Here is a 12,154-nt window from a genome sequence, read left to right on the forward strand (position 1 = left end):
CTTTTTCCTTGTGACTCACTACTTGGCGAATATCCCTGGAGGGAAGATGTCTCCCACCCCATCCCTAAGAGGCCTCCTCACCTGGAATGATAGACTGGAGAACATTATCCTCAACACGATCCGCAATCACCACGTGCCTCTGATGCGACCCATCATAAATAAAGTAAAACTCCGCATCTTCAGGAAGATAAACGTTTTTGCCGAACTTTGCATAGACCGTCCTCTGTCCCTGAAAAACAAGTAAGTCTAGGCATCAGTACACTTCCTTGTTCCGGCTCTGGGAAACCACAGGGAAGGGCACAGTGCCACAGCACTGACAGCTGTCATATGCACTGCATGTGAGTGAGCTCAAATGTCACAGAGCCTCCTTCCAACCATAACCTTTTCCTAGCAACCTTCTCCTGACATGTCCAGTATGGGAGTCAGGGCTGATCTGTGCTGCTCTGATAGCCAGAGAAGACCACAGAACATCAAAGACTCATTTATTTCATTTGCTAGATACGCTAGTATGATGTTTCAGTACCTTAGATTCCTATGCCCCAAACATCATGTGCATAGTAAGGTTATCTTGTATGTGAAATACCACTATAACCATAAAGGTACTCTTTATAATAAATATATATTGGAGAGTCATGAGGAAAAAGAAGAAACATCCTCCAAGGTCAGGAATTCACAGGGGTGTATGTGTATGCTCTTAGGAAGAATACATGCTGGCTGGACAGATGGCTCAGTGGTTAAGAGCACTGACTGCTCTTCCAGAGGTCCTGAGTTCAATTCCCAGCAACCACATGGTGGCTCCTGACCATCTGTAATGGATCTGATGCCCTCTTCTGGTGTGTCTGAAGACAGCAACAGTGTACTCATATACATAAAATAAATAAATAAATCTTAAAAAAAAAAAAAGAATACATGCCCTGTGCCACCAAATCTTGAGGCCTCTCCATTTGTCTGCCTTGGCTTAGTCCTGGTAAGCTCATCTCACTGGCTGGCTGCCTCCGTGTGTGTGTGTGTGTGTGTGTGTGTGTGTGTGTGTGTGTGTGTGTGTGTAAATGTATATTATAATAGCATATACATGATACTTATTCTTAGCTCAGGCCCTAGCATGCGCTAGACCACTGCACAAAGCAAGAACCATAAATAATCACAGACATTTTTCAGATAAACAAGAGTTCTCATTTACTGCACTGACGCTGACTCCTCTGAGTGGTATCTGAGGCTTCTTTCTCGTCTGGGTTGGCCTCATCCTTCTTCGCCTTAAGAGTTTGTGGCTAACACAAAGCCTTACAGAGTGTCCTGGTTCCGAGAAGCACTCCTTCAAAGGGATGGGACGGCAGGCTATCGCTCTCAAGCACATGAGGCTTTGTGGGGGGCTAACTGACAACGGAGCCTGCCAGATCACCTCAGGATCCTGAAGGCCTCAAAGATTCAGGATCCTCCCTGCCTGGAGTACAAAAAGGCAGCCCAGAGCAAGCCTCCAGGGAGAGAGGATACATTCTGCCCAGCCTAAGGGAGTGGCAGGGAGGTGGAAAGAAAGCAAGGAGTAGAGGAGTCATCTATGCTAGAAGTTTCCAGAGCTTATTCAAAGTGGAGAAGCCTCTGGCTGTCTGGGTAGCTGCCTAAAAAAACAAAACAAAACAAAACAAAACAAAACAAAACAAAACAAAAAACCAAAACACCAGTTTCTTGCCCTGGGAAAAAGAAAGGAAGAGTCAAGCTAAGTGTCAGGACCGAAGTGTCAGCCTGACTTAAGTCCCCTTTAGCAACATGACACTGGGATGCTAGAAGCCAGGCTAAGGAGGAGCAAAGTGAAGTCCAATGCTCCTCCTCCCAGTGACTTATGGTTATTTGACCTAAAAAAAAAGTTTTAAAATAAAAAACCATTTTCACACTGGCTTGCAGTCGCACTCTCAGAAAGTCATCTAAAATTATGGATTAGCATAAATATAAATCACGGTGTTGGGAAAAAAAAAACAAAACACCCCGGTACTCAGTTGTGAGTTTTCCTGTCTCTGCATGTGAGCCTGCATGTGTCGCACGAACGGAATCGACAGAAAGTGACGTGCCAAGGAAAATGTCCCATACAATAGCTTCAGAGAGAGCACAGGAAGGAGAGCTGAAAAGCAAAAGACGCAAAACAATGGTGCACATTTGACAGGACTGAGACAGGAAACTCAGACAGCTTTTCCATTTCCTAAAAGACCAAGAACAGCTTGCCCGAGTCGTGTGTCTGGTTGCTAACCGGCTGCTCGTTCTCCATAGCTAGACCCTGTCCTGACACGCTAGCAGCTTTCTTAAGCACAGAGCAGATTGTATAAACAGATCAAAGATTTTCAAGGACCTCAGAGATATCTAATCTGCGTCTACTCCAAACAATGGTCAGATTAGGCTTTCTTTTGGCCAGGTGAAGAAGAACTACCACTGAGGCAAGAACTTCGCCACGACCATTCCAATTACCTCCCTCCCCTGTCTGGATATATGGTTCCTCCCTCCCAAGAACTATTCCATGCTTTACGATGGCAAAGACTACGGGTCCACTGGAGAGAGGTGATCTAGTGTCCCGGCACAGAGGACAATACTCAGAATGAAAGGAACCACCTACTTAGTAATCACAAGGACGTCAGAAACACAGTCAAGGACTGTGGCTCGGAAAGAAGGTGACCCAGGAGCCACCAGAAGGAGCTGAAGTAGATGCTGACAGGTGGGAGAGGATAGCAGAGAAAGGATCTGGTGACGGAAGAGTAAGAATATGGATGGGCAGGAGATTCAAAAGAAACCAACTGAGCTGAGCCGTTTAGGAGCCCCGGAGGAAGGGGGCTACAGGAAGAACGGGCTGAGCTTGTGACTTCAAATAATCAGCGGCAGGTGGCAACCCCAGGCCGAGGCTGGCCACTGAAGTCTACCACAGTTCTTTGGAAGCCACTGACTTCCCATGTGGTAGAGACTCCACTCACAGAATTCGCACATCCAAACCTTATGCCTGCCCTTATTTGAACTCAGAGCTGCAGGCTTTGCTTTCTACAACTGAAAACAATAACGTGTCCTAATAAAACCGGCGGATCGATGCCAGGGTCACAGTTGCAGATGAATGTGTTAGCTCCTTTCTGTCAACTCGCTGGGCCTCACTAGCAAAATTCTCAAACACTCCATTAAGAGGTTAGAGAGGCGGCTTGGCTGTGAGGAGCACTGGCTGCTCTTCCAGAGGACCCGGGTTCAACTTCCTACACCTCCAACAAGCAATCTCACAGCTGCCTGTAACTCCAGGGGATCTGACGCCCCCACACAGACGTGCACGCAGGCAAGAAAAACGATGCAGGGGGAAAAAAATAAAAACAAATAGATCACTGAAAAAAAATAATTCCTCGAAACTTCTGGAAACAGTTAAAAGACAGAGAAGGCGAGATTATCTCCTTAGTCTAAAAAATTTAACATATTCCACTCAAAACCCAAACCGAATGCTTTCAGAGAAAATTGAACAAAATTACTTGAAAGTTTCTTTGGAAGAAGAAATAAGAGTAGAGATTTGAGGAGGGAATAATATTTGAGTAGACAAGCCCTTGCCATACCAAAGAGGAATAAAGAATAAAACCAGGGTCTTACGAACAGTGTGACAGTGTCTGAGGAACAGAACACAAAGGAGACACCAGGAACAGACACATGGGCATGTAAAAACTGCGTAATAAGGATCGTGTGTCTCAAATCAGCAGGGAAGGAAAGGTCTCAGCTTCCTCGTGGGCTCATGTACTAACTTGCATGTTCTAAGGACTTTTTTTCTCAATCGTTCTCTCTAGGGTGACTATATTAGCCTAGTCACTGAGCTTTCTCACACTAATGACCCCTTCCTTCTCATCCATCATGCAGGGCACCCACATATGGTCACACTCTGTCAAGACAGTGTTATTTGCCAGGCGACCTGTTTTATTTAGCTTCTAAACCATCTAACAGGCTCAGGTGGACAGTAAGCCACGTGTTTTCAAACCAGGTAATGAGAACAGAATGGTATATCTGTTTGTGGCGGGGCTTTGCAACCTAGGGCTATGCGAAGAGTTTACAAGTGGGTGTTAGGCAGACTCAGCACACGTCAGCATCGTTCACAAGACTGTTTCCGTATGTGTGGATCCATTTTCTGAGTCATCACGATCGCTTCAAAGGCCCAGGGATTTTTAAAGGCTTATGAGCGCCGGCTTTTATAAGAAAGGGCAAAATTGAAATGCAAAACATGTTAGGGCTTTTTTGATGGTAATTGCCAACCTTTTATAAGATGATTAAAACATGTTCTACTGTATTCCCAAACATTCAAATATGCACAGCCTCTGTGTGAGAGGGCTTAGGAACAAGAACACAAGGCAGGCCGATGGAAACGAATACATCGTGTGTAATCATGAAAGCTTACTAACACATATCATAAAATCCATTATTTTGTTAATAACATCGTGAAGGGAACTACCAAACTTTCTTTTTTTATATATTTAAAATATCGTTATCATAATAATTTCTTACAAGCCTCCCCCTGAATCTTTGAAAAGTTAAACAATGAAACCCCAGGATAACCCAGCCATGTCATAAGGAAGTTAAGACACACCACACATAACCAGTGAGTCTAATGCCTAGTAGCTCAGGACACCAGAGTCAGAAACATGACATGGTGTCTCTCGATTTCCGTTCCGCCTCTGACCTGGTTCTCCTCCTCACAGTTCAGCACACACATTTGTCTTCATGTGATTAAGAAGATGATGAGAGCCAACAGTATTTCACTTCAAACTTCTGTGTGTAACTTAAAGTGTTTCCTTAAAACATGGGCATTGGGAGGGCAGCCTGTGTACAACCACAAGGGTCTGAGTTTCATCCCCAGATACCACATTAAAAAAAAAAAAAAGCCGAGCAAAATGGTGCTCACTTGCAACCCCAATGCAGGAAGGTAAATTTCTGAAGCTCCATCTGGGAGATGGATCTCCGAAGCTCACTGTCCAGTCAGCCTTGCCTACTTGGAAAGCTCGAAGCCAGTGAGATAGCCCACTCCAAAATGCAAGGTTAATGACATCCTGTGGGATGACACCTTATGATGCACACCTACACTCGCGCACGCACGGGCACACACACACACACAATTAGAACGTGTTCTCTTATGTATATTCTCATTTTATTCTACAGGAATAGCTGTGTGCTACTGCCATGATCCTCACTCATTTCTAAAGGAGAACACTGAAAAGATCAGTCTAGCATCCAGTTGGAACCTTGCCGTGCCTGGCCCCAGCATCCCTTTCTCTTTATCAGCAAATACCCGATCGCTTAGTAACATGCATGTAGCTTTCCACCTAAACCCCTTGCTAAGGGGTTTCTAGTCTTAAAATCCATAGGTACATTCCACTCAACATTTATTTTAGACTCTAAACACGAAGCTTCTCATTCTGAAATCCGAGGGTGGGGGGTGGCACTCCTTTATCTCCCTGAAGGTACACGTGACAGGGGCGTTTATGTAAGGATAATTAGTCAGAGACCCTTAGAAGGCAGCACAAGGGGCTGGGGATTTAGCTCAGTGGTAGAGCGCTTACCTAGGAAGCGCAAGGCCCTGGGTTCGGTCCCCAGCTCCGAAAAAAAAAAGAACCAAAAAAAAAAAAAAAAAAAAAAAAAGAAGGCAGCACAAGTACATTATGATCCAAGCAAGTTTAGAGCCACTGAACTAAAGCACGTTTAAAGGCATCTCATTCTTTGCGGTGTAAAATATCAGGGGGTTGGGGATTTAGCTCAGTGGTAGAGCGCTTGCCTAGGAAGCGCAAGGCCCTGGGTTCAGTCCCCAACTCTGAAAAAAAAGAACCAAAAAAAAAAAAAAATATATCAGGCTTGTCTAAGCTTAGCCAAATAACAAAATTCATGTCAACACAGACTGACTAAAATGGAATGAGATTATGAGAGTATATTTATTTTTAAAAGGCTGACTTACTTATAGCTCAAAGGACTTACAAAACACAGTTACAGCAGTTGCCTTTGGGGTAGGAATGGTTTCCAGCTCCCGACAGGAGGAAATGGACAGCAATAAGCCAACATTGAGTAGGTAGGGGCTGGGGGAGGGATGAACTGAAGGGTTCTTCTTCGGCACATCAGAGCTGGATAGAACGATGAGGACCAAAGTGACAGACGGTACCCCACGGTGAAACAACATGCTTCAGGAGACCGCCTTAAGTTCCACACGTAACGGAAATATTATTTAAAATGAAACTGAAACTTAAAAAGTGATAATTTATCAATGAAAATAATAACCATAAATTACAGGTGTGTGTTAATATTCAGGAAGCAATCCATTATCCTAACTTGTACACTGAACTCAGCACATCAAAAAGAATGAACACACATGGGCTGGAGAGATGGCTCAGTGGTTAAGAGCACTGTCTGCTCTTCCAGAGGGTCTGAGTTCAATTCCCAGCAACCACATGGTGGCTCACAACCATCTATAATCAGGTCTGGTGCCCTCTTTTGGCCTGCAGGTGCATACATGCAGACAGAAAGCTGTATGATGTATACATAATAAATAAATGTTTAAAAATGAACACACACACACACCAAAAGGTCATTACGACTTTCATTATTAATGGACTGATTGGCCATTCCATAATTGAAGTGACCTTTGTTTCTCTAACAGTAAAAGTAAAGACTAACTCAAAGTAGATGTTCCCTGTAAGACCAGAGTGGACCCTGCCCTGAATTTCTCCCCCTGTGGAGCTGCGGATCTAACCCCAGGCCTCATGAATGCTAGATAAATGTTCCATCACATCCCCAGCCTTCAGAAGCAAGCTTTTCAGAGCACCTCAATTCGGTGAATTTCCACAGTATTAACTTAAAGATTACACAATAGCGCAGGACCCGTAGATGCTGAACACAAACACCCAACTCCCACAGCAGATGGGAGTGGGAAACACGCTGGGTTGGCTGTGAGAAAACAGAAATTACAATCCCCACTCCCAGATGGACTTAGCAGCCCATACTTGTAAACCCAACGCTCAGGAGGCTGAGGCAGGGGAATTGCTGTGAATTTAAGGCTCGCCTGTGTTGTACAGTGACCTCAAAGCCAGGTTGAGATACACAGAGAGTCAGAAAGAAAGAAAGAAAGAAAGAAAGAAAGAAAGAAAGAAAGAAAGAAAGAAAGAAAGAGAGAGAGAGAGAGAGAGAGAGAGGAAGGAAGGAAGGAAGGAAGGAAGGAAGGAAGGAAGGAAGGAAAAGAGGAGGGAGGGAGGGAGACCACCATATCTCTGTATTCTTTTACTATTCCCTTGGTCTCATAATAATCAATGATATTAATGCTGTTTAACAACTGGACACAGGTATCACAGGATGGGGATTTGGTCAGTAATGTTTTATCATGAGTCAGTCTTGAGAGAAACAAGATGTCAATTCTGCCCTGTCCAGAACTGGAGAAACCTAGTAATTCCTCTAGAAAGAGTACAGTCCAGCTTGCCAGACACACCTAGACCATGGACTGTTTCAGTATAAAAACAGATGAAGCCGGCCATGTGTTTAGAGGAAAGTGACAAAGGTGCCAAAGAGACGCAGAAGGCATGTTGTCACAGGAAAACAATTGGAGGAACTTGGGCTGTTTTGTCAGAGAGGAGCAGACTGGTGGGTAAACAGTCACACTGCAAATATCTGAGGGTCTGCCACACCGACAGGGATCTGATGTGTTCTGCAGGCCCATGGGGAGAACCCAGAACAATGGAGGGAAAGGATTGGGATGGAGTTCAGCTCTGTGAGAGTATTGTGTGGACCAGAGATGAACAGAGTAGGGGAATGAACGCTAGCAGAGACAGGGCATGTTTGTGACTGTTGTTATTTTTCTGTTTGGCTTATCCTTGCACCACAAGACAATGGCACTAAACCATACCCAGTCCCGAGAGCCAAGAGCCCATACCATCTGCTGCAGAATTATGATGAATTGCCTTCCTGTGAAACACTGAGCACGTTTCATTACAATCTATTCCTCCCGTGCTTTTGGTCTCATGCTTAACTCAGTTATGCTCAGTAGACTGGAGATTTTCAAACTGAAGTCAACAGAACCGTGGTTCTAATGGAAGGATATTGGGAATTTACGAACACACCATTCAAACTTCATCGTGGATGTGCACTTCTAAATCCTTTTCCTTAGAATTAAATCTTAAAGGACTGCCATTTGCTTTTAGTGGATTTTATTAACCAGATTTTACGATCCTGGAGAGGCTCCAAACTGCCAGGCTCAGCCGGGTTGACGCGCGTAATGAATTTAAACTGAAAGACTAAAATCATAACTGTAAATTCTTTCGAGCTTCTTATTTTGAAGTTCCCGACAATGCTCTGGGGAAAATATTTCACCTATAAAAATGTCCATATAATCTCTTTTGGGTCTTTAAGGTCTCTCTGGCTCTAAGCCCAGACCCTCTGCTTGCTGATGGAGGGAAACATTCTATCAAGGACAAAAGTCACCAACAGTCTAATGTTTCCCCCAACCCTTTTTATAATTGGCGTAAACGGCTTGATCGCTAACACACAGCACAGTTACCACGCTACGAGGCTGCACACTTTGGAGTCACTTTCGACCCACACGGACAAGCGACCACATACTTGTAGTTATTTAACATTTGAGGACTGTGGGTCTATGCTGCCAGATGTTCAGGGTGGGTCAGCTGACAACTTCATACACGCCAAGCCTAAACCAAGACACAGAACACAGAGAGTCTAAAATCCTCGTAAACCGATCTGCCCTGGGCGAAGAATAATGCCACAACCATCAAGTGTTCCCGCAGGGGCAGACAAATGTGCTCGACTGAAAGACCCTCCCGAGAGGTATAACAGCAAGGACCTGTGCTTTTTGCCCCTCTCGAGAAGCAGCTGAGCCAGAACAACCCTCTTCTGCCCTCAGCACGCAGGCGCCATGTATACTCACACCACGGAGCAGGCTATTCCTGGGAGCACTGAAGGCCCTACCAAGCAGTACCAGGCAGGATGAAGAATTTGGCTATTCTGGGGTTGGGGATTTAGCTCAGTGGTAGAACGCTTGCCTAGCAAGCGCAAGGCCCTGGGTTCGGTCCCCAGCTTCGAAAAAAAGAAAAGAAAAAAAAAAGAATTTGGCTATTCTCAGCAATGGGAGCGTGGATTCGGAAATTACAGAACAAATCTCATTTGGAACGAGTCCGCCAGGGATGGCAGTTTGGAGGTGGGAAGAAGGAAGAGGGAGGATAGCAGAGAGAAAATGGGCCTCTGCTTGGGCACCAACCCATCAGGAACTGCGGGGCAAAGGAGGGATGCACTTCGCAATGTATCTCCTCCTGATAGTAGCAAGTGACGGTACTTTTCCAAAGCCCTCCTGCCCTACTAGTCACACATCTTCACATTGCTAAGTCTGTCTTTCCATGTGCTGGACCTCAGTCAGGGGAAGAGGCCCTGCTGAAGAGCTGGGCCCCACCTGCACAGCTTGTCTTATCCTCCAACCAGCTCGGGCAGGGTGAGCCTGGCTTGGCCATTTAGAGCTGCTTTGAGTCTTGACTTCTGCCCCTTGTCTGGTGCATTCTCCTTCTCCCTGTGGCACTCTTGATCTCCCCACTCCCTCCTTTCTCCCTCCCTCTCCTTCTCTCTCCTCAGGTCAACTGTTTGGGGCTCTAAGCCAGAAAGAAACAGACCTGCTACAGAGATGCCACACCTTGGCATCTCCAGAGGTGTCATGTAGCCAAAGTAAATTAGGGCCCAGCCTTTCTCTGTACCTCAGCACAAGGCGCGGCAGTATGAGAGTAGCAGCTGTAGCCACAGACACGGACAGCTAAAAGAGAAAGGCCAGAGAGTGCAGTTAATCCTGTTAAGCACAATCCTCCCATGTCCTCAGTGAACTGTGGAGACACTGCAGGTAAGTGAATGGCTCAAGGGTCTCGCAAACACCCATTCATATTCAAGGTACACACGGAGACTATGCCAGGAATTTTAGCTAAGACCTGCCTGCCCTCATCAAACTTTTCTAGTGGGGAGGCACAGTCGATAAATAAATAATTGTGCATCTGAGAAGTGCTCCAGAGCTGAGGAAGGGAGGGATGGGTAAGGAAAGAGAGGCTTCAGATAGTAGGGAAGAGGCTCTAAAGCAGTATTATTTCAACGGAGACCTAGAGAAAGTAAGGCACAGAGCTGCGTGAGTATCCAAGAGCACATGAGGGAGAAAGGCCAGGAAGCCCAAAAGCCCTGAAGCAACAAGAGTTGAGGTGTGTGAGAACCATCAAGGAAGCTTGCTAACACACTCTGAGGGGTAGGCGATAGGGTTCCCGGACAAGCAGAGGCCATCTGAAGCACTTGACCGGTGAGTGCAATTTGGGCAAGAAATTAACAAGATCTGGTGCTGAAAAGATCATTCTGGTTGTTTTGTTGAAAATAAGCCATAGTTGGGGAAGTTTAAACCTGGGGAAGTCAGTATGTCAGTCCAGGCAAGATCTGAGTAGGCACCATTACGGAGCACTGTCACCTCCGGTGATACTCCCTTCTCCAGGATCATAGCAGCTGATCCAGCAGCCACCAGGACAGACAGCAGCACTTTCTAGAGCCAAGCAGGAAGTGGCTGAAGTGATCTGGTGCTAGGGTGGGCCTAGAACATGGGGCTCTCCCTGCCATCTTTAAAGGGAGATAGATGAGTGGACAGAGTAACCCCTCCCTCCAGTGGGTTATGAGGAACGACTTACAGCATCCAGTGATTAAATGGAAGTCTGGGTCAGCATTTTAACTTAAACATGGGAATAGCTTTGAGTGTCCTCTCACTCCAGCTCTGGCTAATGGAGTTGAAACATGATTCAAATTTTCCTAATGTCAACTACAAACAATGGAGAGGCATATACAACCCGAAAATGCTTACAAACCAAACCATTCCAGGACAGGTACCTCTGAAGACACCCACACATCGTCAGGGTCCCTGCTGTACAGACATTACTAAAGTAAACCAGATATAAAGAGTCATTAGATGTGGCTTCAATATCAAATATGAAAAATGTTCAACTTCAATGCAAAGATAATGCATTTGTTATCTGAAGTTGCTTAGTGCTACAAGAAGAGCAATGGTTGTCATGGGAACCATCTGTGCCAGTCTTAATCCTAAAGGGCTATATTCTGTATGCTTCAAATGTATAGCATTCTGGAAAAGCCAAAACTTTGGAAATGGGGAAAGATTAGTGACTTCCAGTGTATAGTGAGCAGGGAAATTTTGAATCAGCAGGTCAATGTATTAATTATTTTGTTTGTTGCTATGCCCAAATTTCAAACTAAAACCAACTTCAGTAAGGAAGGGTTGATTTGGGCTCATTGTCTGAGAGTAGAGTGTATTGTGGTAGGAAAGTTGTGAAAGCAGAAGCTTGAAACAGCTGGTCACATCACACTCGAAAGCATGAAGCAGAGAGAGACGTATGCTGGTACTCCTCTCCCTTTCTCCCTTGTACTCAACCATGGGACAGCACCACCAGCACTAAAGGCCTTCCTTCTTCAGTTAAACCTCTCTGGAAATGCATTCACAGGTACACGTCACAGGTGTCTTCTAGGTGATTCCAAGTCTAGTCTAGTCAGCGATGAGCATTAGCTATCACAGTGGTTTGTAGAGTGATGGTGGATAGGTGTCATTGCACTTTAGCTCAAGCCCAGAAGATGCACAACAGCAAAAGATGGCCCTAATGTACACCGTGGAGTTCAGGTGATTGTTGATGTGGTTCCTTGGGTGTTATACATGTGCCCCTCTGGTGAAGGGTTGGTAATGGGATAAGCCACACATGTGTGGAGGGAGAGAACATTTCGAAAGCTCGGTACCTTCTGCTCGGTTTTGCTAAAAGTCTAAAGTGGTTCTAAAAAGAGTCTTTGAAACAATAAAAATGTTGTCCAATGACTAAAAGCCACTTACTGTTGGGTCAGTCATAGGAGGCTCTCAGAGTTAGGCATGGAGGCTGACGTCAGAGTGGCAAGGTATGTGGGGGTTTAATCAGGAGGGAAAGTATGAATGAGGAGGAAATAAAGATGGGCATTGAAGAAGGCAAATCTATTAGAAGATCAAAAGGAGCCGAAACACAGGAACCAAATGGAAAGAGCTGTAGCACCACCCTGAACTCAGTGACAGTGGGATCAGCAAGAAGCATCCTATCTGGTTACAGCCGGTTACAGTGGGTTACAGCTGGTTACAGAG

The 12,154-nt window shown here is 45.3% G+C and overlaps 1 protein-coding gene across 5 annotated transcripts in view; it reads right to left on the reverse strand.

The window, feature by feature from the left end:
• Arhgef28 (Rho guanine nucleotide exchange factor 28) overlaps positions 1 to 12,154 on the reverse strand; it is a 296,466-nt gene that overhangs the window by 177,806 nt on the left and 106,506 nt on the right. For all 5 annotated transcript variants that reach the window (XR_010063623.1, XR_010063622.1, XM_039102531.2 and 2 more), the window contains one exon: positions 82 to 229. Coding sequence is in view for 2 of the 5 variants with exons in the window: in XM_039102531.2 (XP_038958459.1) it covers positions 82 to 229 (148 nt within the window). In the remaining 3 variants the exon portion in view is untranslated. The remainder of the gene's footprint in view (positions 1 to 81; positions 230 to 12,154) is intronic.

Source organism: Rattus norvegicus, chromosome 2 (assembly GCF_036323735.1).
Source record: "Rattus norvegicus strain BN/NHsdMcwi chromosome 2, GRCr8, whole genome shotgun sequence".
Lineage (NCBI taxonomy): Eukaryota > Metazoa > Chordata > Mammalia > Rodentia > Muridae > Rattus > Rattus norvegicus.